This window comes from Ambystoma mexicanum, chromosome 7p (assembly GCF_040938575.1).
Source record: "Ambystoma mexicanum isolate Mex_15411 chromosome 7p, UKY_AmexF1_1, whole genome shotgun sequence".
NCBI lineage: Eukaryota > Metazoa > Chordata > Amphibia > Caudata > Ambystomatidae > Ambystoma > Ambystoma mexicanum.
This window is the reverse complement of record NC_090939.1, coordinates 876969782-876996815: the sequence shown is the minus strand read 5'-3', so window position 1 is coordinate 876996815 and position 27034 is coordinate 876969782. Positions and strand designations below refer to the sequence as shown.

At 46.1% G+C, this 27034-nt stretch overlaps 1 protein-coding gene across 2 annotated transcripts in view; it reads right to left on the bottom strand.

The window, feature by feature from the left end:
- The window catches only part of MAP3K15 (mitogen-activated protein kinase kinase kinase 15), a 1358420-nt gene extending 1338283 nt beyond the window's left edge, over positions 1-20137 (bottom strand). For both annotated transcript variants that reach the window (XM_069637110.1, XM_069637109.1), the window contains exon 1: positions 18751-20137. In XM_069637110.1, coding sequence (XP_069493211.1) covers positions 18751-19096 — 346 coding nt within the window. In that variant the 5' untranslated portion in view covers positions 19097-20137. The remainder of the gene's footprint in view (positions 1-18750) is intronic.
- Between the last annotated feature and the right edge of the window lie 6897 nt (positions 20138-27034).

Sequence of the window (27034 nt, the reverse complement as noted above, 5' to 3'; positions counted from 1 at the left end):
GGCGAATACGAAATGAAACTCTTCAGAGCAGCGTTCGCTTTCAAATTTCTTTGGGCCCTTAGGGTTAGTGAAGTTGCTGCGGAAAACAAGACGGGATGGCCAAGGGAAGGGAGCCTCAGGGAGACTGACGTAGAATTGCAAGAACAGGAGGAGGGCATATTACTGAGGAGGTCAAAGACGGATCAGGCAGGTAAAGGGCAATGGGTTTGGCTGCACTGCATACGAAATGGCAGCTGTTGCCCAGTATATTTGCCAAGTATATTTCTGGTAATTAGACCTATGGGCGCAAGTAACCTTCTGGTCCACAAAAACGGGCTGCCATTAACAGTTTTTCAGTTCTGGGGAGTGATGGGCATGGTGTTGAGATGAGTGGGTAGGTACCCAATGCAGTACAGTACCCACTCATTTACAATAGGGGCATGGTATTGTTATTTGTAAACAACTCTAGTTGACACTAGTTGGAGCCGGAATAGACCGCATAATCATCGGTGGCCCAGCTGTGACAAATTCATGGTTCATATTGATAATGGACAAGAAATGGTAATGTTGTATTTTAGTATGATTGTTTTTATATTAATGAAGTATATGTTATAATTGGGTGAATTGATGAAGTGTTTGAGTGTGCATGTAGTATGGTTGGTGTGTGGTTCGAGATGGTTTTAGATGGTAATGATGTACTGTACCAGTCCAACTATGAATTTGATGGACTGACTAACTAATTAATGTATTGATACACATATCTGTGACTGTTTTTTTATAATTATGAGATCAGTCTTTTATAATGATTTTTTCTAGATGTTAATAAAAGTGACTAATCGTGATTAAGCGTCTACTGGGTTGAATTGAATTTGTTCCATCTCAGCACACGGTTTTTTGAGAGACACGTCACTTTATAGTTGTTGTTTGAGTCGTTAAGTTAGTGTGATTACGTAGATCGGTAGATTACATCTGAACTCACCACATAAAAACAAACAGTGCTCTGACCTTTGATGTTAAAATAAATATTTTGGTTCTATCCAGGCCAGGTCACAGTACTTAGATATTCCGGGTATCCCGTTACTCCTGTTGTTTTGCAACCGCCAGAGCAGCAGGAGCAGAGGTAAGCATTCAGGGGATTAAGGATATTGGGCGATGGAGATCGGGGGCCTATAGGAAGTACATTAGGCCGAAATGAGATAGAACACACCAATGATGGATATATATCTATTTCTCCCCCTGTGATAGAGGATGCCACATGTAGGAGAAAGGTAGCATGGGTGATTGGTCACTTATTTGGAGTGAGAGCACCTGAATGGGCGAGCGTCAGGAGGATTGGAAGAAAGCGGGCCTTCAGAAAGACTGTCATTCACTGGTTTGGTAAGGAAGGCATGAGATGGGATGAACTGGAGAGATAGACAGGTTTGTCAAAGGGGGATGCTCCCCCTGACATAGTAATAATTAATCTTGGCAGGACCGACTTGGCCCAGCTGGGCAGAGGGAAACTGCTGAACGAAATGCACCCCACATTGTGGGTATTGAACAGGGACCTGGGGGCTTGCGAGTTTATTTGGTCCGAGATGATTGCCAGGATTGCTTGGAAAGGGGCTAAATCAAACTCAACAGTGGAAAATGGAAAAATCGTGGAAGAAGTACAACATGGCGATGGCAACATTTTGCGGGGGGGGCTGGTTATTCAACGACCAGGCACAGGCTGGTAAACTGAGGAGTGTACGGGTAATATGAGAAGGTCGGGGTCCACCTGTCCGACAGTGGCTAGGATCTCTTTTTGTTAAACTTGGAAGACACCCTAAGAGGGCGAGGCTGTGAATAATAAGCAATTTTTTACACTGATGGTGGGCAAAAAACCCTTTTTGCTGTGGCGGTTACGCAGGCGATCGAGCAGTGCCAAAAATAACCGCCTGAAAATATTGCCAAGAGTAAATTGCCCCCTGTAAGCCTAGCACAGCGGGGGCAACAAGGTCAAAAAAGTTGATGGGCGTCAGCTTCCAGCCTGGGCAGGTGGAAAGGAAAGCGTAACGGCGCTCCCTGCAGCCCAACCGCGGCGGCTGCCAATGTGTTTTACTCCCGGGCGGGAGACCCAGGGAGGTTCAGGGAGCGCGACCTCAGTATGCTGGAAAAAGAATGGATAAGGAGAAAAAGAGAGCTGACTCTAAAGAGAGGGGAAGGGGGTGTGCAGGAGGAAGAAGAATAAGCAGAAAGTATGCTGCTGGTCGCCTGGGGTTATTAAAGTTGTTCAAGATATGAATGTGTTGGTTTGAATTCCTGGTGTGAAATATGTAAGAAAAAACTGCGGCCTTGTGGTACCACAATAAGAAGAGCTGGTCTGGCCAAAGTTATTTAGCCAACGGGGGCCACGGAGGGATTGTATACACCTTGCAGGGTGGGGGTGGAGGGGGCGAACAGTACCTGACTGCGGATGCTAACGCCACGTGCGCTCGCCTGGCAATTAGCAAGCACAGGAACAGGGGATCACCGGAAGCGCTACTAACGTATATTTGCTGGGAGTCAACACGCAGGACACTATTCGCTCCCATGGTTACATAGGCAGTAAATAATTAGGATCCCGTAAATCAAGCTCGGAAAAAAACGCACTTACTGATAGACTTGTGACAAGCCTAGGTGCGCAGGTGGCGCAGCCGCCTTTTCAGTTCAGACGTTCGATCTTATTGCTATTCTTTTTTTTTTTTTTTACTTCAGGTAATACTAAAAGACAGCACCGTAACAGGCCTTTCACCGAAGGCGCAGTTCTGTCGAGAGAGCCGCATCCCGCCCTGATGAGATTATGTAAGCTTAATTGTCATGGAACTGGTTCGCAACAGCGCCCTGGTGCCTCGGGGTTTAGGCGCTTTACAAATGAAAATAAATAAATAAAGTCCCGAGGCACACACTTCAGACAGGTCATTAAGACACGGATTCTGTCCAACAGTTCGGCACCTCGGGCTTCCACACACACCGTCTCTCAGAGGGTAGGGGGAGGGGGTGGGACGCGAGAGAAAGCGGCCTTTACCATCACAACGTGCAGTGTAGTTTTGAAACACAGCCTGGGGAGGCGAGACATGCAGAATAGCCAGGTATGAAAAACATTCCGGCTGGAGCACGGCCAGGATCGTGGGTTCAAGCAGAGGGCCTGCTTAAGCTACGTCCATCAAGAGTGCGTAGGTTGCACATTCACGTGAACACACACCAGGTGTATAAAGGATGACGTCAGTTTTCTCAATGCTACTCTGCGGGCGCATAATAATGACGTAAATATTTATGTTTCTATTTACGTGGTTGTAAGGATCATCCTGGAATAAAATGGCGGAAACACTTTAACGGAAGCGGCACATGGGACTGAATATGCATCATGGTGCCCAACAGCCGTCACATCTGACATCTCCCAGCATCCCGCCTTGAGATTTATTTTGTTACCACCCCCGAAGCCCCATGTCCTGCCCCTAGCCACCCTCCTATCCCAACCCCACCATTTTCCCTAACTCCCCCCATCTGCCACCATCCACATTTTGGTGACAAAAACATTGAACAAAATCGTTTTTATCAGTTGGTGGTCCAGCCAGCAATAGACCCAGTACCTAAGACTCTGCATTCATATATCACATTAATTAAGGGAACTCCATATTATGCTATGTGAGTTATTATTTTCAGCCTAGGAGGGGTACATAGCCAATCTTTGAAACGAGCTCGGGCAGTTAGGCACTCGCCATAGACATGTGTGCAGTCTTCAGTCGCAGGTCCAAATCCCAGGCAGGCTCAACCAGCCTTTCATCCTTTCCACATTTTCGAAATACCATTGCATTGAGTAATGCCACCTATTAATACAGCGCTTGGAAGCCAGGGAAACCCAGCGTGAAGCGCTATATAACAAATATATAGCGTACCTCCCAAAAACCCCGTGCCTCAGCCCCCTCCATTTTATGTTACCCTTACCTCGAGGACACTTCTCAGAAGGAGGCTCAGTCCCGTCAAGGAGAGGGGCAATGCCAGTGCGACACACAATACACACACACGCATTTTCTACAAATGAAGAATGGACGAGTAAGGAGCTTGGTTGGTGAGAGAACTGATTTCATGGTGGGTGACCAGTGGTCCAAGTGGTATCAGGTAATAATGTCCCCATACATAGTGTCGCCGGGTAAAGCCATTGGCAACACCCTGCTCCCATTAAAAAAAACAAAAACAGGGGCTGTGGGGGTGTCCCCCGCATGTTCAATGTAATAATGTCTCTGCAAAAAACGGCGACTTTTCTGTCAGGGGACATTTTTGCATGAGCCGGGGCTCATTAAGGGGGTATGGTCTACAAGGGGGCATGACATAAGGGTTGGCAGTTGACTCCAGCCAAGCAACCCTTTGCAACAATCATCGCCCTCTCATCCGCGGTGCAAGGGTGATGATCCCGGTTTATAGTCATAAAGTCGAATGAAATAATATCGAAAGTCATAATGTCTAAAACAAAAAGTCAAAAAAAAGAATGTCGAATTTTTTTTTGGTTGTTTTTTGGTCGAAATGGGGGGGTTCCCCCCAACCCCCTTTTTTTGTTTTACCCCTTTTTTTTTACCCTGGAACCCAAAAAAAACATGTAAATACAAATTTTTTAAAAATCCACTTTTTTTTTTTTACATTATTGTTTAGACATTTTTGCTATTCGATATTATTTTTTCGAGATTATGACTGCACACCGATGATCCCTGCATCTCTTAGCTATAGGGATGCCTGGCGAGGGTCTGCACCACACCTTTTCTCCCTTAATTGTGATGCTGACCCCAACCAAACATCCCTTTCACCAAGAGATGCATGGATCATGACCCTCACAACCCAGGGGAAAGCATGAGTTAAAGCTGAGTCAAAGGGATGTCTGGTGGGGATCAACACCCCCTCTTCTTCCTTAACAGACTTGCCAACCCTCGCAAGGCATCCCTTTAACCAAGAGATGCACCGATCAACCCTGTGTGATCGCTGAATGTCTTAGTTTAAGGGGCTGCTGGTGGAGGCCAGCACTACCACTATGGAAGAAAAGGCGAGGGAAAGGCCTATTTTCCCAATTTAAAGCCTTGCAAGTGACACTCCCCAAAAGCGTGCGAGTGAATCGTTATGGCTGTGTAGCTGCCATCATAGCAAGAAACCTATGGTCCCTTGCCCCAATTATTTGCATATCCTTTCCCTCCTCTCTCCATTAGGGAAACAGGCCATCTCAGCTCAGAAAACATTCAGACCACAAAAGTGGTGTGTCTTGGGGTGGGGGCTCTTCATTCACGGTTCACAGCCTGTTTGCGATGGCGGTTGGAAAGCCATAGTGGGAGATGCATGTCGTGCTTCTGATGTGGGAGTGACACACACACATGACTGATAGGACCTGTGGTAGTGTGCGCAGGACCACATCACTGAGGTCACCATTGCTCATCGATCAGCGCCAATCTGCTCCAAATCCTTAATTGCCTGAGCTTTAAAGCCGCTATCCACAATGTTGGACCAAGCATCGAAGAAGCAGTTAGAGTTGCTATCCGTAAGTAAATGTGTCTTTTAAAGAATGATGGAGAAGCCCTGTTTAGATGAGCCAAAAATGGTACAACTTCTGAGCCTCGTTCTTGCTCTTTTTGTTAAGGTCTATTTCTAGAGGCTGTGGCTCTTAGAAATTCGGACCCATTGGAATGAAAACACTGGGGATACAGTGTTAATAACGAAAACAAAATAACGAAAAGTTTTTTCAGTGAAACATAAATAATGAAAAAGATGTCGAATTTTTGGTTAAAGTATATTTGAGGTGTGGTGAGGGACTAAAAAGCGTGGGGGGTGGGTGATAAAGCTGGGGAAACGGGGGGGTTGGGGCGGGGGGAGCCCAAATTAAAAAAAGAGAACAAAAATTGACCTTTGTTCGTTATTTTTATTTCACTGAAAAAGTTTTCGTTATTTCTGTATTCGTTATGAAGAAACCGGTCTCAGTGTTTATTTATTTATTTATTTATCTTGCAATTTATATAGCACACCCAACCCTGATGCATTAGGGCGGCGTATACGTAGATTTGACTTGTGCCTAGATTACATTTACAGTAAGGTTCAGTCCTACTTATATGAGGTTTGCCAGTTATGATTACTCCTTAAAAATAGGCAAAAACTCCCGATACCTAAATAAATAGGGAGTAAAAATACTCCCAACAAAAAATAGGAAACAACAAACACATAGGGGCCTGCCCCCAGCTTTCACCCACACAGTTCGGTGGATGTGCTTGGATCAGTGGCACCTGCAGAGCAGTGCCAGGGGAAGGGGTTCTCTGATATTACTCCCTGATCTGAAAAGTAACTGTATGGTACATGCTTACATGTTGGTACATCACTAGCTGCAAGGAACCATGTATCAGAAAAGGAGATTTCTTTTTTAGGGTTAACACATGCCGAAAAGATACGCGGTTGGCAATGGGAGTTACTTTTTTACTCCCTAAAAAATCAATTTATTCCCAGCATGAAACATTAATGTATAACATACTCCCATTTCAAAACCTTATCAAGAGTCGTTATAATATTAATTTGTATAATTGCTTTTTCACCACACTATCTGTGTTTAATATTAATGTAAATGCCACAATGTTTCAAGATCAATTAAATGTATTTCCAACATTAATTAATGAATCATTTTTAAACAGTATTCCTCACTTTTCCAGACTACAAATTTGCAGAATTTCTTTGCATATTTGCTATCCATTTTTTACATCAAAACTGTAGATGGTAAGTTTGGGTTTGGAATTTAGAGACAGGGCATGGTGGGGTTGGTTGCGGAGGTCTCCCCCTGGTTTTTCAGCGGAAAATGTGGCAAAAACAGCATAACTACATTTGGCAAAGTTGTAGGCTGTGAAAAATGTAATCAAGGAATGTTTATAGATCCTTGGAAACAGTGTCATTGCGAAGTACTGGATGTAAAACATGTAAGTACACTAAACCACGGGGCAGATTCCGAAAGATTTGCACTGGAGCAAATTGGGCAAATAATGAGCTTCTCGGATTGGTCCCTGCTACTTTGAACCATGTACACAAAGCCTTGCATTGGGGCAAATCCGCAAAGGCTTGACGCGTCTCATAGATGCATGCATGTACATGCTATTTATAACAATTTGCTCGGGCTCATCTCAGAGGTCCTCCAGGCATCTTCAGATTGGCTCCAATGTAAAGCCTGGTGAATACAGTACAGGGGGATGGGGGCGGGGTGGCACCTAAAATGCTCATGGGTATCTCCCTATTTGTACCAGTGCAAATTTCTGCGATCAGAGCCTTTGCATTTCTGGAAACTACTTTAAAACTCCAATGTTTAGCTACTTGTCTTTGACACGTCTCAAAGCACGGTGGTGGCACGGCTCCTAGAGTGAGGCCTACGAGTGCGCAGAGAGGTGAGGCTTATGCATCCCTATCTAAGAGGATAGGGTCGCCAGCATGCCAGAATTGTGATTTTGCATTATCCTGCATTACGAACACTGCAGCAATCCTGCAAGGGGATACCTTAGTGCAGTGGTCTTCAAACTTTTTATGCCAAGGCCCCCCTGAGCAAACAATAAATTGTTCGGGACCCCCTGCCCTGCCCCTCTGTGTTGCTGTTCTTTTTTTTTATAGAGATAGCTGGAAAATGTGTGATGTCCATACACCAGCACACTGGATTGTTTGGTATATGAGACTCTGACGAGCACGCCAATCAAAGAAGTTGTCTCACATTGAAAATCCACTAGGCCAGTGGTCTTCAAAAATGTTTAGCCCAGGCACCTCTGAGCAAAGTTTGGGCATGCCGAGCCCTGAATAAAATGCCAAATGGACAGTATGTATTGCGCACCGTCGCTGCACCCTACTCCCAGTATAGTCCCTGGGCTCCCCCACCTGCTCCCATCACAGTGGCTGGGCTCCCTCATCCCACTCCTACCCAGTCCCTGGGCTCGCCCCACACCATCACACAACCTGGGCTCTCCCCACCCTGCTCCCACCACTATTCCATGGTTCCCGCCCATCCTGCTCCCACCACAGTCCCTGGGCTCCCCCATACCGTTCCCAACACAGTCCGAGAGCCAGTGGCGGCTGGTGAATTTTTTAAGTGGAGGGGCATAACTATTGCCCCCAAAAATGCCATAGCAACCGAGCGCAGTGAGGGAGTCCGAACCAATACAGGCAGGTTTCGGGGCGTTCCCCCCGTGAATTCTTTAATAAAATAATGGGTTAAAATGGTGCATTGTAGAGCATTCTTTAAAAGAAAATGTGTAAATATCCAAACAGTTTGCAATTGCTGCTGGGGGGGAGGGGCGAGGGTGCAGGCATGACGTGTTTTACTGAACATCTATGATAGATGTCCAGCAAAAAATATACCATCCCTGTCTCCTGGGCCGGACTAGGCCACGATTCAATAAAATAAATTAACATAAACATACCTTCTGCATTGGCTTGCATGTGGGTGATGAAACGCCCTGTTCCAGGCTGCTCTGTCCGTATGTGCGAGGAGGCACATGAGCTCCCCCTCGCACATACAGACATGCAGTGCACCAGCCAGCGTTTCCAATGAGCTATGCAATGCTGGCGAAGCAAAACGCCACAGCCTTGCATGGCTCAGTGAGCATTTGTGGATGGGGAATGAACTGAACTGTCAAAGGGAAATAGGGTTTCCGCTTTGACAGGTCAGCCAGCCCAGGAGCACTCCCTCAGCTGGAAAAGGCAGCTGAAGGAGTTCTCATTGTTTCACTGGGCTGGCTCCTTAGCTCCTCCATAATGGGTGAGGGGGTCACTTGGTGAGCACCCCCTCGCCATTATGGATGAGCCGCCAGGCTCGGACTAGCCTACTGGCCTGTTCCCCTTCCCTTTGCCTGGTCGCGCTCTGAAACACCTGCGTACGCGCGCAATACAAATAAAATATCATATATCATATCATAGGGCAATGCCTGTACCAAAAATACTAAATGCCAGTGTGGGCTAGTCAAAATGGGCCACCTTTTTGGACAATGTGGGCCAGTTTGATGAGTTACTTCCCTACGCAGTTAGTAATTTTGACCATTGTTGCTGAATAAATATTCTATAAATATCACAATGCACTTACATTTTAACACAAAGCACCCCCTTGGGTACTATTCAAACAGTCTGTTAATGAATATCCATTTACAGCTGTGGGCCACTTTTTCATTGGTGCCTGAGACAGTGTCATGCTTCAGCCCGACCATGTGAGCCGCCTCTGCCCATTTCGTCCAATCTAAAAAAAAATGTTTTTTGTTTTGCATTTCATGATTTCATGCTGGGCTCTCACGGCCCCCCAGGGATGCGGCTGCGACCCCCCATGGTACCGCATCCCACAGTTTGAATACCGCTAAGGCTTAGTGTATTGGAAATAAGTGCAGGTAATACGTACAGTGTTGGTGAGATGTGGCCCTATGTTCTTACACCAGCAAAGGACCGTCCAGCACAGTTCTTTGTTACTTCTAGAATTTGGAGGACAGTGTCCCGCATGCCCACTCCGCGTGATCATGTGGCTACGCATGCTTGTGCAACTGCTACTTAGAGTTTGGTCAAGCACCTGAGATTTGCTTCGTTTAGTGATCGTAAATGACCAGAAATCATAGGCCAGTAAATTGGTGTGGTTTGGGAAGCTAAATCAGGAGCTGTTCAACACCCTCAGAAATAAGGCTTCGGATCTGATTTGTGATAGAATGATCAAGAACCAGATCAGCATGGATTCTCTCATGCCGTTGTTTCAGCGCTAAAACCAACTCAGGAGTATCCACCTTGCAAGATTGGAAAGGCAAAAGGCTAACACGGGGATGTCATTAGCACTGCCCAGGAACGTGAACAGCCGCAAAGGTGGGAATACGTACAGGTAAGTGGACAATATTGCCCTTAGTGCCAGCTCAAGACTTCTTCCAGTGTTTAGTCTTCTAGGACAGATCGACTTCAGAAAAGCCCGGCACACACCAGGGACATCCTGCACTAGACAAGTCTTATCGCAACATAGTTTCTGATAGCCTCAACTTCAGATTCTATGCATAGTGGCAGGGTGCCTCCACTCTACCAGCATCACAAATCGGCAGCAGTTCATCCAGGACAGGGAGAAACTACCATCTGTAGTGCCGCGCATAACAGTCCATATGTTTAATGTTTACAGTTTGGTCCTGTGTGATTTCTTTGAATTTTATTCGATCAAAGTAGAAATGATCCTTTTTTTTTTACTCAACGATTTTGCTGCAAAGATATGTGGTGGAGACCCCCCAAAGCCCCCCCCTTATCCCCTACATTGATTTTTCACCGTCCGAAACTCACCCCCACATATATGAGGCGTAAAATCTGTTGTAAAAAATTCAATGATTTCTACCTTGATTAAATCCCCTGCGGCAAAAACTTCCTAGTCCTCCAGTTTTACCTATTTCTTGCTGGCAAAGACATCGCAACATACAACTAAAATAGACAGGAAATACATATCCACATAAAATAGTAAAAAAAACAATGCTAGGCATAAACAAAATCATACATTCCTCCTCAAAAATTCGTAAAACAAATACTCATGGACACTAATAGGCTAATCATAGCTAAAAGATAAAACTTAAGAGCCACAGCAAATCGATGTCATTGCTCAATGAGTGCTCCAAGGGCTACCCTATAATGATGTCCTATCAATCGCTTCCTCTGACCCCCAGGAGATCCACATAGATTAGGCTATTACATACCCCAGCACACCATCGTTAGAAGCGCGTGACTATCCAAGCATATCTGTCCGTCATTATAAATGCCCACCGTAGGGCAGGTCTAAGCCAGATTTTCTGGAGGTCCCAATAAAAAGGAGAGAGGAAGAAAAGAGGAAGAGGGTTTCGAGAAACTAGTGGTTTCACATTCTGGGAGGGGGTCTTATCCCACGAGGGGACTTTCATGTAAACAGTGCCAGAGGATTCTGAACGACACCGTAGCCAAGGGTGTGACAAACAAATAACATATTTTGTATATTATTTATATATATTTCAATTTGCTCCATGGATGTAACTCAGAACATTTTTCCAATAGGTTTGTGTTTGGATTGTTTTTCAAGAACTAGTCAATAACACTTGATGCCTGGTTTTCAGCTATCCAGTAAGCTTGAATGGTTTGCATTTAAATTTCAGTTAAGATTTGTTTCGTGTCTTCAATGTTCTTCATCAGGACTCCTTTTTATGTTGAACATTACGTGTGCGATACTGCATGTGTCTGCAAGTATAGATGTGGTTTATGATAACTTCAGGGTGGAACGGTGAAATGACAGACACTTTCCACCTGTGGATACAAATTATATTGGTGGTTCTGAGCTTCAACTGGGACATTTTTGTACATTGCCCCTGTACTGGGGAACGGAGAAAATGCTGGCCGAGAGGTTGTTCTCCCCTTGGTATTCTTGAGATCGGAAGAACACTACTTTGACAGTATTTTGGCAAAGAAGCCTAAGTTTCAGAATGGACAGAAGTTGCTGCTATCTTCAGGAGCCTTGGTTGGCTTCTGCATCATCGGGCTGCCGAGGCTTATGGAGTGAACGTGGGAAATCTACCAAATTGCAGGGATCTATTGATGAGAGGGGTGCAAAGGATGTTGCAGGATTTTCGACCTGTGGTTCAGAATATGGGTCTAGATTCAGATGTCATGAAATCGCCTACAGCTATATATAGCCTGCTCCATGTTGGTGGGCTGCATAACTTGCTGGACTGGATGATATGATATGATATGATATGGTATTTGTAACGCGCCTATACACAAGTGTTTCAAGGCGCGACGAGGCAGGGAGGGAGGGAAACAAGGGGAAGACAGACAAACGATCCTACTAGGCCAGGTGTCATTCAGATCGGGCAAGTGCAGAGGTAAGGGAAAAAGGGGAAAGTGCAGGGGGAGGAGGTGGGGGGGAAAGTGCAGTACACGGTAAGTAGCCTAATAAAATAATAAATAATAAATAAAAGGGCCAGCTGGTGGCAAGTGCGAGGTAAGTGCAGAGCAAGTGCTAGGAAGGGGGCTGTAGGGATACAGTGACAGTCCCACAGTGCAGGGGGAGCCAGGGAGGCAGTGCAAGTGGAGAGTGGCTGGGCCCTGGACCGAGGTCGCTGAGAGTGGCCAAGATGCAGGTTTAGTGCAGAATTTCAGTGGGGAGTTAGGCAGTTTTAGCAGGGGAGAGGGAGAGAGAAGGCAGAAGCGAAGAGGAAGGTTTTGAGGTGCTTCCGGAACCGGAGATGGTTCTCCTCAAGTTTCAGGGAGGCAGGAAGGCTGTTCCAGAGGGAGGCCCCTGCTGCGGAGAGAGATCTACCCCCAGCTCGTTGCTTCGAGAAGCGGCTGACCATGAGGGAGTTGGAGACGGATGAAGGGAGATATTTAGGAAGAGAGAGTTGAAGGTATTTAGGCCCCAGGCCCCAGAAGGCCTTGTGGACAATGCAGAGGGTTTTGAACTTAATCCTCGCAGCCACTGGGAGCCAGTGAAGAGATTTCAGTCCTGGAGAGATACGTCCCTGGGCTTGAGGCCAAGGACAAGTCTCGCAGTTCTGTTCTGGATAAGTTGCAGAGGGCGGAGAGTGGAGGCAGGCAGATTAAGATAGAGGCTGTTACAGTAATCCAGCCTTGAGAGAACCAGGGCTCGGGAGACAGTGAGCTTCTGGGGGAAGGAGAGGAAGGGAAGAATACCTCTGAGGAGGTGCAGCTGGTAGTGTGACTTCTTAGAGATGTCAGATATATGAGGAGAGAAGGAGAGTGTGGAGTCGAAGATGACCCCAAGGTTTTTAGCCTTGCAGGTAGGGGCAGGAAGGGGGCCAAGGGAGGCCGGCCAGAGAGGTGGAGGGAAGGAGGAAGTGGGTGTGCCTATGAGTAGAATCTCAGTCTTACTGGCGTTAAGGCAGAGGTCATTGGCGGCACACCATTCCTGGATAGCAGACAGACAGTCGGAGATGAGGGAAGAAGAGGAGGAGGCCGAGGGTAGCCTGAAAATGAGCTGGGTATCGTCCGCATAGCACTGGAAGTGGGGGCAGAGAGCGGCGATGCGGTGGGCAAGGAGTGCCAGATACTGGTTGAAAAGCCAGGGAGAGAGGTTGGATCCCTGGGGGACACCACAGGTGGAGAAAAAGATGTCGGAGAGGAAGGAGCCCATTTGGACCTGGGAGGGTCGACCGGAAAGGAAAGAGGTCAGCCATGCCAGAGCCTGACCAGTGATACCCAGGTTATCACGGAGACGGTTGAGCAGGATGGAATGGTTGACAGTGTCAAAGGCAGAGGAGAGATCGAGCAGAATGAGAACACAGGGAGTGTTGGAATCGAGGTTCAGGAGCAGGTCCTCACGGATGTTCAGGAGAGCAGAAGATATGGGGATTTTGGCTATGCAGCCAAACAGATAATCATGTAATGGAGTCTTGCACTAAATACATCATTTTTCATGATTCTGAGAGGACTAAGAATGGGATACCCTAATTAGCTCACAGAAACACCTCTTTTGCAAGGAGCTGGTGCCACTATGCTTAGCCTATGAACTCCTTTGCCACTGCACCGCCTAGTTTTCTGACCTCTCCAAACTTGCTGCACACTGATTCGGTGTTGTCAATCATAGTTATGACAAATCTGTGATAAAGTTGAGTTGCCAAACTTGCTGACCCCATCATGTTACATCAATCGTTAATCCATTGTAATCAGTGTTGCTCACTGCTAATTGCCATGTCACGTCCTGTCAAAGAAATATCTCTTGGACTCCTTCCAAAAATGTTGGTGCATAGTTTTGGGTGGAAGCTGCAAGCTTTCCACAGACTTTGCTCTTTCAGTTAACACAAAGATTGGCGTGAGCAGGGGCAAAATGATATCAACCAAGCTGACATCTTAACACAACATCGATACAGGACAGCGAGGCGTGCCCTTTTTCTTTTCACAAAAAGACACTGACGGGTGCAACACAAAAGTGATGTCAAGTTGGCATATCTTTTCCATGCGATGTTTTGCAACCTATAAAAACTACAATATGAACGCTCCCTTCTGCAGAAGCAAAATGGCCCTTTTCGGATATATGGCTTTCTAAGAAACAGATTTGTGTTTCTTCTCATGCATACAATGGTTCGGCTATTTTGCACAGTTCCTTTGGCTGCAAATGTCAGTGTGTCTTTAGCGGCAAGGGGCATTGTTCTTATGGGTTGAGGTAATATATACAACACCAAGAAAGCTATGGTGGGTTTAAAAAGGTTTGAAAAAAATACGTTTCACCTGAAAAGTGAAAGTAGGAACGTCCATTTGAGCCAAGTCACACATTCCACAACGTCACCTAGTAGCCATCGCTAATTTAGCTATGTATAAAGTAGCACTGCCCTCTTAGACAAAGACAATTTCCTGGAGAAAAAGGAAACATTTGAGCTCATTTGCATACCCACAATGCCTTGCTGTTGTGGCTCAGAACTGGAGGTGAACTTCCAGCGATGGCTACTAGGTGGCGTTGTGGAATGTGGGACTTGCCGCAAATAGACTTTCCTACTATATATACAGTGTTCAAAACGGAGATTCGATGAGCAGGCGCTAAACCCAGCTCCTGGGCGTCAGACGTCACGATGTAGGCAGGAGCTACTGCTGGGGAACCAGCAGCGCCCCTTTAACTTTTTGTCCAATTGGTATGAACCGTTGTGTTTCAATGTGTGTTATATGTGTTCTCATTCCTCTTTATTAACATTCTCAAATACTCAAAGTTAATGTCTCGCATGTACATGTTTGGAAGGCACCAGTTGGACCTAAGAGCCAAAAGTAGCTCCGGTCAGCTGTTGGTTTCAAGCTAACCAGGCTCTGCTATTGTAGATACGAGTCGTCCATGATGTCACTCAGAATCCTGAGGTGGACCCATAGTCAAAGCTGCATGCCTTTGTGGTGTGTATGGCCCTCCCCAGGGACCAGCATTGTTGTAAGTGGATAAAAGGAGAAGCATGCCATAGGCCCCAGCCATGACATTACAGCAGTTGATTATGAATCCCATAATCCTCTGCTGTGACATCGGACCTTTTGAAAAGGAAATAGTTGTAGATGGTTTCCCGCGGGGGTCCTAGACCACAAATATGCTTATATATATTAGGGCATAGGCTCCGGGCTTGCACACAGGTCTTGGGATGATGAATGTTAGGAATGTCATACAGCCCTGAGAATGAAAGCAGTTCAAAGTACAGCACATGCTGTGCTATAACACAACAGCCACTACGGTATTACTCCTGAGTTCGTCTTTCACATTTGTTTGCTGAGGGGTATTGTTCGCAAGTTTGGTCGCAACTCCATTTTGGAATGAACGGGTTGAGTGGACACTGCAGTGCACGGTCTTCCTGAATGCACTCTGCGAAGTAACAAGCGGGCAGGACGGATTTGACAGGAAGCCAACACTTAATTACTCTCGAGCCTCTCTCCAGGGACGGGTCTGCTGTAACATGGCAAGCTCAGTCATTGCCGTTCAGGCACGCCTACTCGCTGTCTTTCCCCGGAGGAAAACACTCCTGCGCGGGGTGGCTGTGCAGCTCTCCGTGCTCTGATCTGTACACCTGCACAGCCGTGTGGTCTGATCTGTACAGCTGTGTATTCTGATATGCACACCCGCAAGGCGGTGTGGTCTGATCTGTACACCCGTACAGCTCCGTGGTATGATCTGCACTGCTATGTGGGATAGTCCGCACACCTGCACAGCTGTGTGGTCTGATCTGCAAACTTGCACAGCTGTGTGGTGTGATCTGGACACCCGCACAGCTGTGTGGTCTGATCTTTACAGCTGTGTGGTCTGATCGGCACACTTGCACAGCTGTGTGGTCTGATCTGCACAACTGTGTGGTCTGATCTGTACAGCTGTGTATTCTGATATGCACACCCGCAAGGCTGTGTGGTCTGATCGGTACATCTGCACAGCTGTGTAGTCTGATCTGTACACATGTACAGCTCTGTGGTATGATCTGCACTGCTATGTGGGATAGTCCACACACCTGCACAGCTGTGTGGTCTGATCTGCACACTTGCACAGCTGTGTGCTCTGATCTGCACACTGCACAGCTGTGTGGTCTGATCTGTACAGCTGTGTAGTCTGATCTGCACACTTGCACAGCTGTGTGGTCTGATCTGCACACCTGCACAACTGTGTGGTCTGATCTGTACAGCTGTGTATTCTGATATGCACACCCGCAAGGCTCTCTGGTCTGATCGGTACATCTGCACAGCTGTGTAGTCTGATCTGTACACATGTACAGCTCTGTGGTATGATCTGCATACCTGCACAGCCTTGTGGTCTGATCAGCACACCTGCACAGCTATGTGGGATGGTCCGCACACTTGCACAGCTGTGTGGTCTGATCTGCACACCTGCACAACTGTGTGGTCTGATCTGTACAGCTGTGTATTCTGATATGCACACCCGCAAGGCTGTGTGGTCTGATCGGTACATCTGCACAGCTGTGTAGTCTGATCTGTACACATGTACAGCTCTGTGGTATGATCTGCACTGCTATGTGGGATAGTCCGCACACCTGCACAGCTGTGTGGTCTGATCTACACACTTGCACAGCTGTGTGCTCTGATCTGCACACCTGCACAGCTGTGTGGTCTGATCTGTACAGCTGTGTAGTCTGATCTGCACACTTGCACAGCTGTGTGGTCTGATCTGCACACCTGCGCAACTGTGTGGTCTGATCTGTACAGCTGTGTATTCTGATATGCACACCCGCAAGGCTCTGTGGTCTGATCGGTACATCTGCACAGCTGTGTAGTCTGATCTGTACACATGTACAGCTCTGTGGTATGATCTGCATACCTGCACAGCCTTGTGGTCTGATCAGCACACCTGCACAGCTATGTGGGATGGTCCGCACACTTGCACAGCTGTGTGGTCTGATCTGTACAGTTGTGTAGTCTGATCTGTACACATGTACAGCTGTGTGGTCTGATCTGCACACCTGCACAACTGTGTGGTCTGATCTGTACAGCTGTGTATTCTGATATGCACACCCGCAAGGCTCTGTGGTCTGATCGGTACATCTGCACAGCTGTGTAGTCTGATCTGTACACATGTACAGCTCTGTGGTATGATCTGCATACCTGCACAGCCTTGTGGTCTGATCAGCACACCTGCACAGCTATGTGGGATGGTCCGCACACTTGCACAGCTGTGTGGTCTGATCTGTACAGTTGTGTAGTCTGATCTGTACACATGTACAGCTGTGTGGTCTGATCTGCACACCTGCACAACTGTGTGGTCTGATCTGTACAGCTGTGTATTCTGATATGCACACCCGCAAGGCTCTGTGGTCTGATCGGTACATCTGCACAGCTGTGTAGTCTGATCTGTACACATGTACAGCTCTGTGGTATGATCTGCATACCTGCACAGCCTTGTGGTCTGATCAGCACACCTACACAGCTGTGTGCCATGATCTGCACACCTGCACAGCTGTGTGGTCTGATCTGCACACCTGCACAGCTGTGTGGGATGATCTGTACAGCTGTGTGGTCTGGTCTGTACATCTGTACAGCTGTGCAGTCTGATCTGCACACCTGCACAGGTGTGTGTAGTCTGATATGTACACATGTAGAACTGTGCAGTCTGATCTGCACACCTGCACAGCTGTGTGCCATGATCTGCACGCCTGTACAGCTATGTGGTCTGATCTGTACACCTGCACAGCTGTGTGCTCTGATCTGCACACCCGCACAGCTGTGTGGGATGATCTGTACAGCTGTGTGGTCTGGTCTGTACAGCTGTAGTCTGATATGTACACCTGCACAGCTGTGTGCTCTGATCTGCACACCCGCACAGCTGTGTGGGATGATCTGTACAGCTGTGTGGTCTGGTCTGTACAGCTGTGCGGTCTGATCTGCACACCTGCACAGCTGTAGAGCTGTGTGGTCTGGTCTGCACACCGGCACAGCTGTGTGGGATGAGCTGCACACCTGTAAAGTTCATCTCTGGGGTCAGTCCTGTGTACTTTTGCATCTGATGGTGATGTGTCCTCTATGGTTGGTCTGTGGCTTGTGTGTCTCTGTAGCCTGGTCTTTGTGTGTTATGAAATGTCTGCTGTCTGTTCTGCGGATGTGTGGGTCAGTAATAAGGCCTATCGTCTGCCGGCACATGTCTTGGTGTGGTCTGTGGCTTGGCGTACCTTTTCTATGTGGTCTGATCTGTGTGTTGGTTTCTCTGCGAGCTCGTCGTGTCCCCACACCTTCTATATGTGCTGGTGAACCGCTCTATGAACTGGACAGTTACCTGTGGTCTGGTTTGTACATAACATCCCTACAGGAAATGGAATTCATGTTGGTATCAGGGAAAGGATGTGTGTGGCCGCGGCATAAGTCTGGTCCCCAGCGATGTATAGTGCCGCTGGAGGATTTCTAGCTCTGCCCTAAAACCACATTGGTGCATTTCTCTGCTATGGTCTGTGGTCCGGACTACCGTATTTCTTGTATTATTCTGTGTCTTGGCCAGGTGTCTGATCTGTTCTGTGCATCTCTTCGGTGTGCCGTTTGTGGTTTTGTCTGTGAACTGGTGCCTGTCTCGTTTTTAATACTATGCATGTCTATTGTAAGTTCAGTTTGCTGGGACACGTTTCTCTGGTGCAGTTTGTAAATTGGCTACATTTTATGGTAATTACCGGCCTGGCTGTATCTAACTTCACAAAGTTAACCTCTTGCGCTTTGGTCATGTCTGCAAAGGACTGTTGTAAAGGTTTGATCATTAGAAAAGACTGCATAGCACGTGGAATACATGTGCAGAGAATTATGACTTCCAATCAGGCCCTGGTGCTGTACACCACTGCCTCCCCATCTCACCTGCATCATAAAAGGTGTCCAGCACCGCCGTCTCCCCGAAGTCCAGCTCCCCGAAGTTGACACTGCACAGATGGGCCCCCTCAGACTCACAGGCACGGAGAAGGCACTGGAGGGCCCCGGACTCGGTGCTGCCCGCCGGACCAGTCTTGGGGCTGTCGTTGAGTACATACACGACCCGCAGGGAGCGCTGTCGCGGCGGGGCCGGGCCACAATGCGGGGCACACCCGTCCTCCAAGGGGCTCAATCCGCCACAAGCTGCTGCTGCAGCCGCCTCGGGGACACCAGCACCCTGCTGCCCACCTCCTCCGGGCTCCAAGGCGGTGACCAAGTGGGCGCCGCTGTCCATTGCCGCTCAGTGCATGGGCGCCGCAGAGTCCAGGTGCCAGTGACAGAGGCCAGGCCAAAAAGGTAGTCGATTTACATCAAAGTATCTGCTAGAGTGAGAGGGCCTGTTCCAAGAAGGCTCCTCTGTGCTACCTGTTGGGCGTAGCTGCATAAGCGAGAAGGCGGGAACGGGGGATTTAAATTGCAAAGGCTGGGTGGCAGAGAGCTGTCAGCAAAGCAAGCGGGCAGGATGGACGGCAGGCGGGGAGGAATGGGGAAACGAAGGAAGAAAGAACTCAAAGAGGGAGAAATAAGAGCACGACAAGGTGGAGAAGGAAGAAAAGAACGGAGAAACAAATGGCCGAATGAAGAAAGGAGGCGAGGGATGAGGATGGGCTGAAGATCAAAGGAAAAACGAAGACTCAACAAAGAACAAGAGTGACTAAGAAATAAAGGAAAGGGAAGGCAGGCAGTTGGACATAAACGGCAGATTGAAATTTGCAAGAGCGAAAAAATTGCGCGAGAACGGCGGGCAAAAGTTTGCTGCTTCTGTTCCACGTGTTACATGGTGATTTCTTCTGTCAAAAAACCTGGCAACAAAAAGAAAGCAATGCCATCTACAGCTTTCTGATCCGGGAGTCTTTTTTCCAAACCATGTGTTGGTACCGGCTGATAATTTGGGCAGCTGTCAGGTGCCGCCCGTGGTGGGCACCTTGCTGCCGCGGCTGTCAGCGGGTCGCGGATATATATATATATATATGTGTGTACTCCTCAGCCTGTCAGAGCACGGTGGAGCCGCCTGTCCACGTTCACTGGCGCCGACCGTGAAGTGAGTGAGTGTGGGCACAAGCCAGCGAGGCGCGGGCTGCCCAGCAGCGTGCCGGCCGCCCCCTCGGTGCAACTTCACCCGAGGAGAGGCAGCAGCCCTGCGTCTGCTTCCTGACAGGAGACAGCGCTCGCTCCTCGGTGGCTGCAACAGCCGCCTAAATGGCTGGGCTGCGCCACAGCGCGCCCCGTAGCGCCTCCCTCCACACCCCCTCAGGGGACTCAAAGAGGAAGGGCCGGGCACAGTCAAAACACGCACCCCCCACCCTTCGCTCTGTCAGTTCACACAGGCCGGAGGGAAGTCGCGCTGTCAGCGGGCGGGCGGGGCCTCTCCCCTCCCACCACTGGCTAGAAGTACCGGCCATTTGCATGGGGACAGCATGGCTTCGGCTTGTTTGTACACACGAGAAGTGCGGCTCTCTTCCAAAACTGCCTGTTGTAACCTGTCTTTCCAGATTGGTTTTCTCCCCCCAAGTGCTTACTCAACCGATTTACGGCTCACTTTCAGGATTTAGTGTTATGGAGAAAGAGCGAGAATTAATATTTTTTTTAAAACTTTTAATTAAAGTGATACATGGACAAAAGAGCTTATGGGGAATTAAGAGCGCGTGACGCTCCAAGATTGGCAGTTAAAGGCACCTTTACAGAGATGCAATGCCCACTTTGAGTAGCCTACAGTAAACCCCTGCTAATGGCCATGTCCATTTTTTAGAGTTTGTTGTGAAGGGGAGGAGTTAGGTCAGTTTTTCTAAAGCCCAACTAAGGGCTTCATAAAACCATACATCTGAAGCAGTACTGTAACGGTTATGGCACACTCCAGCCAGGGACTTCTTCCACTGACAATGCATGTGGCGCAAAATGAAAACGTCTTTTGATTTTTATTTGAACCCTGGGTTCTTTATTGAGAAGGCTACCAACCTGTCTCACACCCACCTGAAGACATACCCTGTTTCGCAAAGGACTGTGAACCAGGCCAGTGTGTAACAATGAAATATTTATTAATTTTAGGATTCAATGAAAAATCGGAGCAAAATCAAATAATTTTTTATTTTTTTTATTTTTTTTATTGTAACATGTAGTTTAACTAAACTTTTATCACAATTCACATCAAACACGTTTTCCCTTAGTAGAAACATTCTTTTTTTTTTTTTTTTACCACATTCATTCTTAAATCTATAAGAAACGATATTGATTCCAACAAAACAAGACAATACAATCATAGAGCCTCGGTCTTTGTGCAGTTCAAATCCTTAGCTGCTACATATTAGGGCATTATTAGAATCTTATCCATAAAGTTAATTGCCGCACAAATTAAATGGGTATTATTTCCAGATAACAGTGTCCACCACCACTCTTCCATATTTCCGGTTATCGGGATGAAGTTATTTAGAAAGAGAGATCTTATGTCTTTTAATTCCGTGCATTCAATTATCAAATGTTTGGAGGATTCAATGTGTGTCTTACAGAATCTGCATGAATTGGAAACAGTTTCTTTATCACGTTTCAGCCATAGCATCTCCTTTGTTTTATAGAGATTTAGTTTTAATCTTAAAAACTGATCACGATGGTATCGTGATGGGAATAGTTTTAGATATTTTGCTGTTAAATCAATACCATGAGTTACTGGACCATTATATAAAGAAGAAGCGAGGCAATTTCGTTTTTCTTCATCTTGAATCCAGATCCACAATCTTAACTTTTTCTTAGCAATCTGCGGTAGCTTTAAAAGTATTTCTAGCTTAATGCCAGCATGATGCAAAATCGCTCTTATTTTATCTGCCCAGCTCTTAACCAGACCATCGTGAGGGAATTCTTTGGTTGGAGCCAAGATATGATATGGAATAGCGGATGTAGGTAGATACATTTTTCTCAATAGTGCTGCCGATCTCCACAGAACTATTCCGTATAAGAATTCTATTGACAGCTCATAACGGATAGCCAACACAGAAATGTTTGACGGTAATTTTAGTATTTTTCGCCAAAAAATTCCTTCCAATCGTGGCCAAATGTCTTGATTCAAATTCCAGGCGGATTCACTCCCAAAAGTTATCGTCGGCACCACTTTTTGTTGATAGAAGGTCAAAACTGGAGTCAGTGAGAATTTTCCATATTCGGCGTGTATCTTTGCTCCTTGGAGAGACAGTTTTCGCATACGATCAATTAGTTGTTGAGCCCAGTCCCATTCACGAATGGATTTATTGAATAGGACTCCTAGATATCGAATGGTGGAAGTAATTTCAATTTGTTCACCGTCGATTAACCATTTGAAATTTTTATTTCGGTGTCCTTGCTGAGGGCCAAATACGATGATTTTTGTTTTCGCTACATTCACTTCAAGATCATTTTTTTGGAGATACGATTGAAGCGAATTTAGAAGTCTTTGCATTCCGATCGGAGTTGAATCTATCAGCACCAAATCGTCAGCATAGATGGCCCAGCTGATCTGTTGCCCGTTTATTTTCGGGGGAAAGCATTTTGTTCCCTGTAATGATATAGGTAGGTCTGCCATAAATAGTTTGAAGAGCGTGGCTGCTAAAGGACATCCCTGCTTTACACCTTTCTCAGTTTCAATTTCATTTGTGAGACCTCCTTGTGTGTTGATACGAACGCTGATTCTTGTGTTCTCGTGTAAAGCCATTATAGGATCGAGTAATTCGGCTGGGCACGACCATTTCTGAAGTTTGTCCCACAGTAGGTTCCGATTAATACTATCGAATGCTTGTCGTAAGTCCACAAAAGCAAGGAATACATTTTTTTATTTTTGTAAGGCTTCCAATTTTAGTATATTTAGTAGGGTTAGATTTAATTCTGTACCAACACCTTGTGTAAATCCCGTCTGATGGGGGTCCACTATCCCAACATTAGAAGCCCATTTAGACAGTTCAAATAATAGGGCTGCAGCCACCACTGTTGTGGCAATGCAAATGCAACAATCTTACAACACAGTCAATTCAATATTCCTAACATAATCTATATAAACCTTTAATAGAAAACAGAAGCAAAATCACACTTCTTAGAATAACAGATGGCACAAAGGTTATGCACTCTCCCTAAAACACTTCACCCAAACACCTACTAACTCAATTCTTTGAGGTTGGAAGTAGTAGCAAGGAGTCAGTAGGAAGAGGGAAAAATTGAAATGGGAATCAACCCACCACCCCAAGATGGGAGGATAGAAATGAAATTGAAATCCTTATTTAAGAGCAAAATGGCATACTTGGATGTTACTTATTATTTGTGCATCAGTTTACAATTGCAGTGGGATAGGTAGGACAGAAATGCGCGTGGCTGCACTTAAATAACAAGGAAGCTTACAGACTACTGAGCAGGGCACCAAGGCAATGTGATCGCAGATAATAAAATCGATTTTGGGAAAAAGACAGAATGCGAAAAGAAACACACGCGGCAGAATGGCCAATTCTTTTCTACACAGAACTTGTGATGACAGGCAGCCCCAGAGAAGGGCTGAACTGTCAAAATCGAACATGGTTTTGTAGGATCGGAGACACAGGCACATAACAGATAGGATTCTGTGGGAAAGACATTACTCTCACTAGGATGATAGTGTGGGGTTTTCTATGGGAATTGCAAATCAGAATTTATAGAAAAGCACAATGCACAGGCAAATTCGGTTTTGTTGCACTAGACTTTTTCTGTTGAAACTATATTTTAATGGCTATGATTAGTAAAAACACACCACAATACAGTTACCTTCGAAGGGCAACCATAATGAATGTGAATTTTCAACGAGGAAGTTAATTGATTTACTTCAAATGATACTAGAGACTTACACAGATAACGGAAAGAATTAGAAACGGGATGTGCTACCAGACATAGACTAACACAGATTCTTCTATGAAAAAGGTGAACAAATGATACTGCCAATTTGGGATTTTCAATAGGATGCTAAATCAAAAAGAGTGGGATATGCAGTTTTTGGGTACTGGGTGAGGTGATACTTAAAATGTAAGCTAGAGTTTGGGACTTTGGACAGCCAGCGAGGTCTCTGGACAGCGGGGCCAAGGGATCTGGCCACTGGGACAGCTGGGCTCTCCTTGATGGGGTCAGCTGGGCATGGTCTGGTCACTGTGGACAGCGGGATGGGTCAACTGGGAAAGGTCTGGTCACTGGACTCTTCTAGATGGGATCAGCCGCCTTCCCTCCCTTCTCCCTGGATGCTTGTGTATGCCTAGATCTGGATGGGTGGATATGCCTGGATATGGATGGAATCAGCTGCCACTGGATCTGGTTTTTGATTCTGAATCCCTTTGTCTTTCCCTGTCTCCCCCTTAAATAGCCAGAATGACATCATCGGTTTAAAACCTGGGGGGGGGGAGTACTCTGAACTTACCCCTTTACTGGGTCAGGGCAGTCTCCCAGTGTCCCCTTCTTTCCCTAAACTGATTTGTTCATGGGAAATTGCATCATTTTATGTGCGTGCATTTATGAGTTTCTTTGTTTCCCCAAAGCTACTTTTTACCAAAATGAGTTATGGAGCAAACCTTCAAATCTCTACTAGTCACCATCATGAAAAATAGATATGCAGTTTCCATATGTCACAGGGAATTGGACAGTCCAATTGCCAACTCTGTGTGATGTTGCATTGCCCTTCGGCACAATTTCGTCATTTTCATGAACAGCGTTGAGCTGGGTGTTCCCAAGCAACCCTTTAAGATGGGTAGCAATACCCTGGAGATGGATGGGGATGCAGATTTTATTCATACAGCAATAATCAAGACGACACAAATAGTTTGGCAAAGTTCGTCTGTTTTAATGTCAAGTATCTAAAACAGGGATTACAACGAACATCAGCAATCGCTCGATACTCTGACTTTACTTACTTCATAAAAAGCATGGGCTTTTGTACCCAAAATTGGTCATCAATGACATTTTGACCTGCATCATTACCAACGTCATCCTACGTGGCAAACTACAAAAACCTAACGGGAGGTGGGACTGGTTCTAAGTGAATAACTAAGCATAGGGTCCATATCTGTATAGGGTAACATAGAGATACAATTGGATAGTTAACATCAGATGGGGCAACTAAGCCCTCCCTTCAAAATGGCCACTATGAACGTCACTAAATGTACGATGTCCCATTGGATATGCAAGCTATAGGACCCCCAACTAAGTGGTCCCGTACAATTGGTTGGCTTCTAACCCCAGTTAGTACTTTTCCACTTACGTTAGCAGCGCGCAGACTGAACAACCAGGTGCGGGTGAGCTCGTCTTAGTGCCAGCTTCCCACCAATTAGCATATCATCCATCATCACCTCAATGGTCCAGTATCAATTAGTGCTTTGAAGTTGGCCTTGAGTTTGTACTGTTCTCTGAGAATTTTTAAGGAGTATGGGCACCACCCGGCCTCCTTGTGTAGGTGTGATCATCTTGTTTGTCCAACTTCTATCACGTGACTGGACACCATGAAATTGAGTCTTTTGGTGTATTTGATTTTATTCTCAATAGTGCTCTGACGTCTTTTGTTTTTACTTGACCTCCCTGAACAGGAGCTTCTGTTCTTTCACGTTAATTATATCCAATATCAGCCAAATCCAATTTGATAAAATCTTGGCTTTCTTGGCTCAGGGAACTTCTTAGCTGAACTTTTATTCTGTTTATTTCAATTGCTTTTCTTAACTGTGACACTGAAATGAGGCCTTCTTGCTTTGTTCAATTCTGCTTATATGCGTAGTGTTAACATCCATCCTTTCTTAGTCCATATGTATCTATAGAGGTATACATGTATATGTTGGCACTTGCCACAGTCTAACTATTTAAAAGCATGTGGCTAGCTTCATGATTGCTTTGCAGCTTGCATTTCATTGCATCTGTACATGTTTAAACTAAGGATCTTCATCAGGTCTGTGGCATCAGTCTCTTCACCTTGATCCCAAGATGTCACTTATCCTTGGCACCTCTTTGTGCTTTATAAATCGTCTGCCTCTCTGGTACGGTTATCTTTCTATATGGGTGTCGATTCAACTTTGTATGATGTCACCATTCATCTTTGCCATTTAGTTTCTCTGCTTCTTCAGGAACCTCATTCAAATGACCATCATATTGTCTTGTATGCAGGTATGATTTCCTCAATGGGTACTTTACCTCCCATATTCTCTTAGGTATAGGTATTCATATGGGTGCTGCACAGTGTCCATGCTCTTTTCTTTGCTGGTTTAACTGTTCAGTATACGTCACATACTTTGATTCATACTTTTCAGGTAATGTAGGCGGGGCAGTTGGAGTGGGGGTACTTGGCTCCTCCTCTACAGCGTAATCTTAAAAAATCTGCAAATATCTACACCCATGTCCACTAATATTTCGCATCTTTTCACTAAGTTTCATGTCTATGCCATTTATAATTCACCCCAAAATTTGTTTTTCCTGCCATTCCAGTTCACCAAGTGCCAGAAACATGCCCTTGGTCTCTTTTTGCTTGTCCAAAAATCCTATGAAATACTGGCATAATATCGAATTATTGCTGATTTAAGGTGCTGGAAAAAAATGTCTTAATGTACAACAGTTTTTAATGTCAATGGGCTGAATTAGTCACTGTGTGGGTGGTCCTGCAATCCCCAAAGCTAAATTGTCTTCCTCCTGGACCAGCTTGTACAAAGGACATCTTGGGAAATGGGTGCTGAAGGAAATCGCACCTCTGCGTCAACACTGGGCTTCACTCCCTTCCTTTGTCTTTTTGGCCAGTCCTGCCTGCCAGTCTAGCAGAGCCAGTAATTATCACACTGTCATTCCCAGCACATGCCCTTGCAGCATCAGTTCACTGGTAGGTGCGAAAAGTGTGAGGCAAGTCTTCCTGCCAAACTGGTTTAACTGGAATTCCTGGGCCTCGGCCAGGCTGATTGAAGACTTGTGGGGTGAAAAGAGCATAATGTACATGGCTTTGCAGCCCCCTCCACCCACATATACAATAATCCTTCTGTGCGAGCCACAGCTGTCATTTCACATTCACTTTTAAACAACATTTTTGCTTATTTTCCTAAAGCAAATTTGCACGTGTGCCAGTTTTTTTCTTTCTAGTTACACATGCGGTTCTATAAATCACAGGGATGTTTTCCCATTAATCTTTGGTAGTGCATTTGCATGTACTGTGAGTTAATGGACAGGCCAGAATACTGTA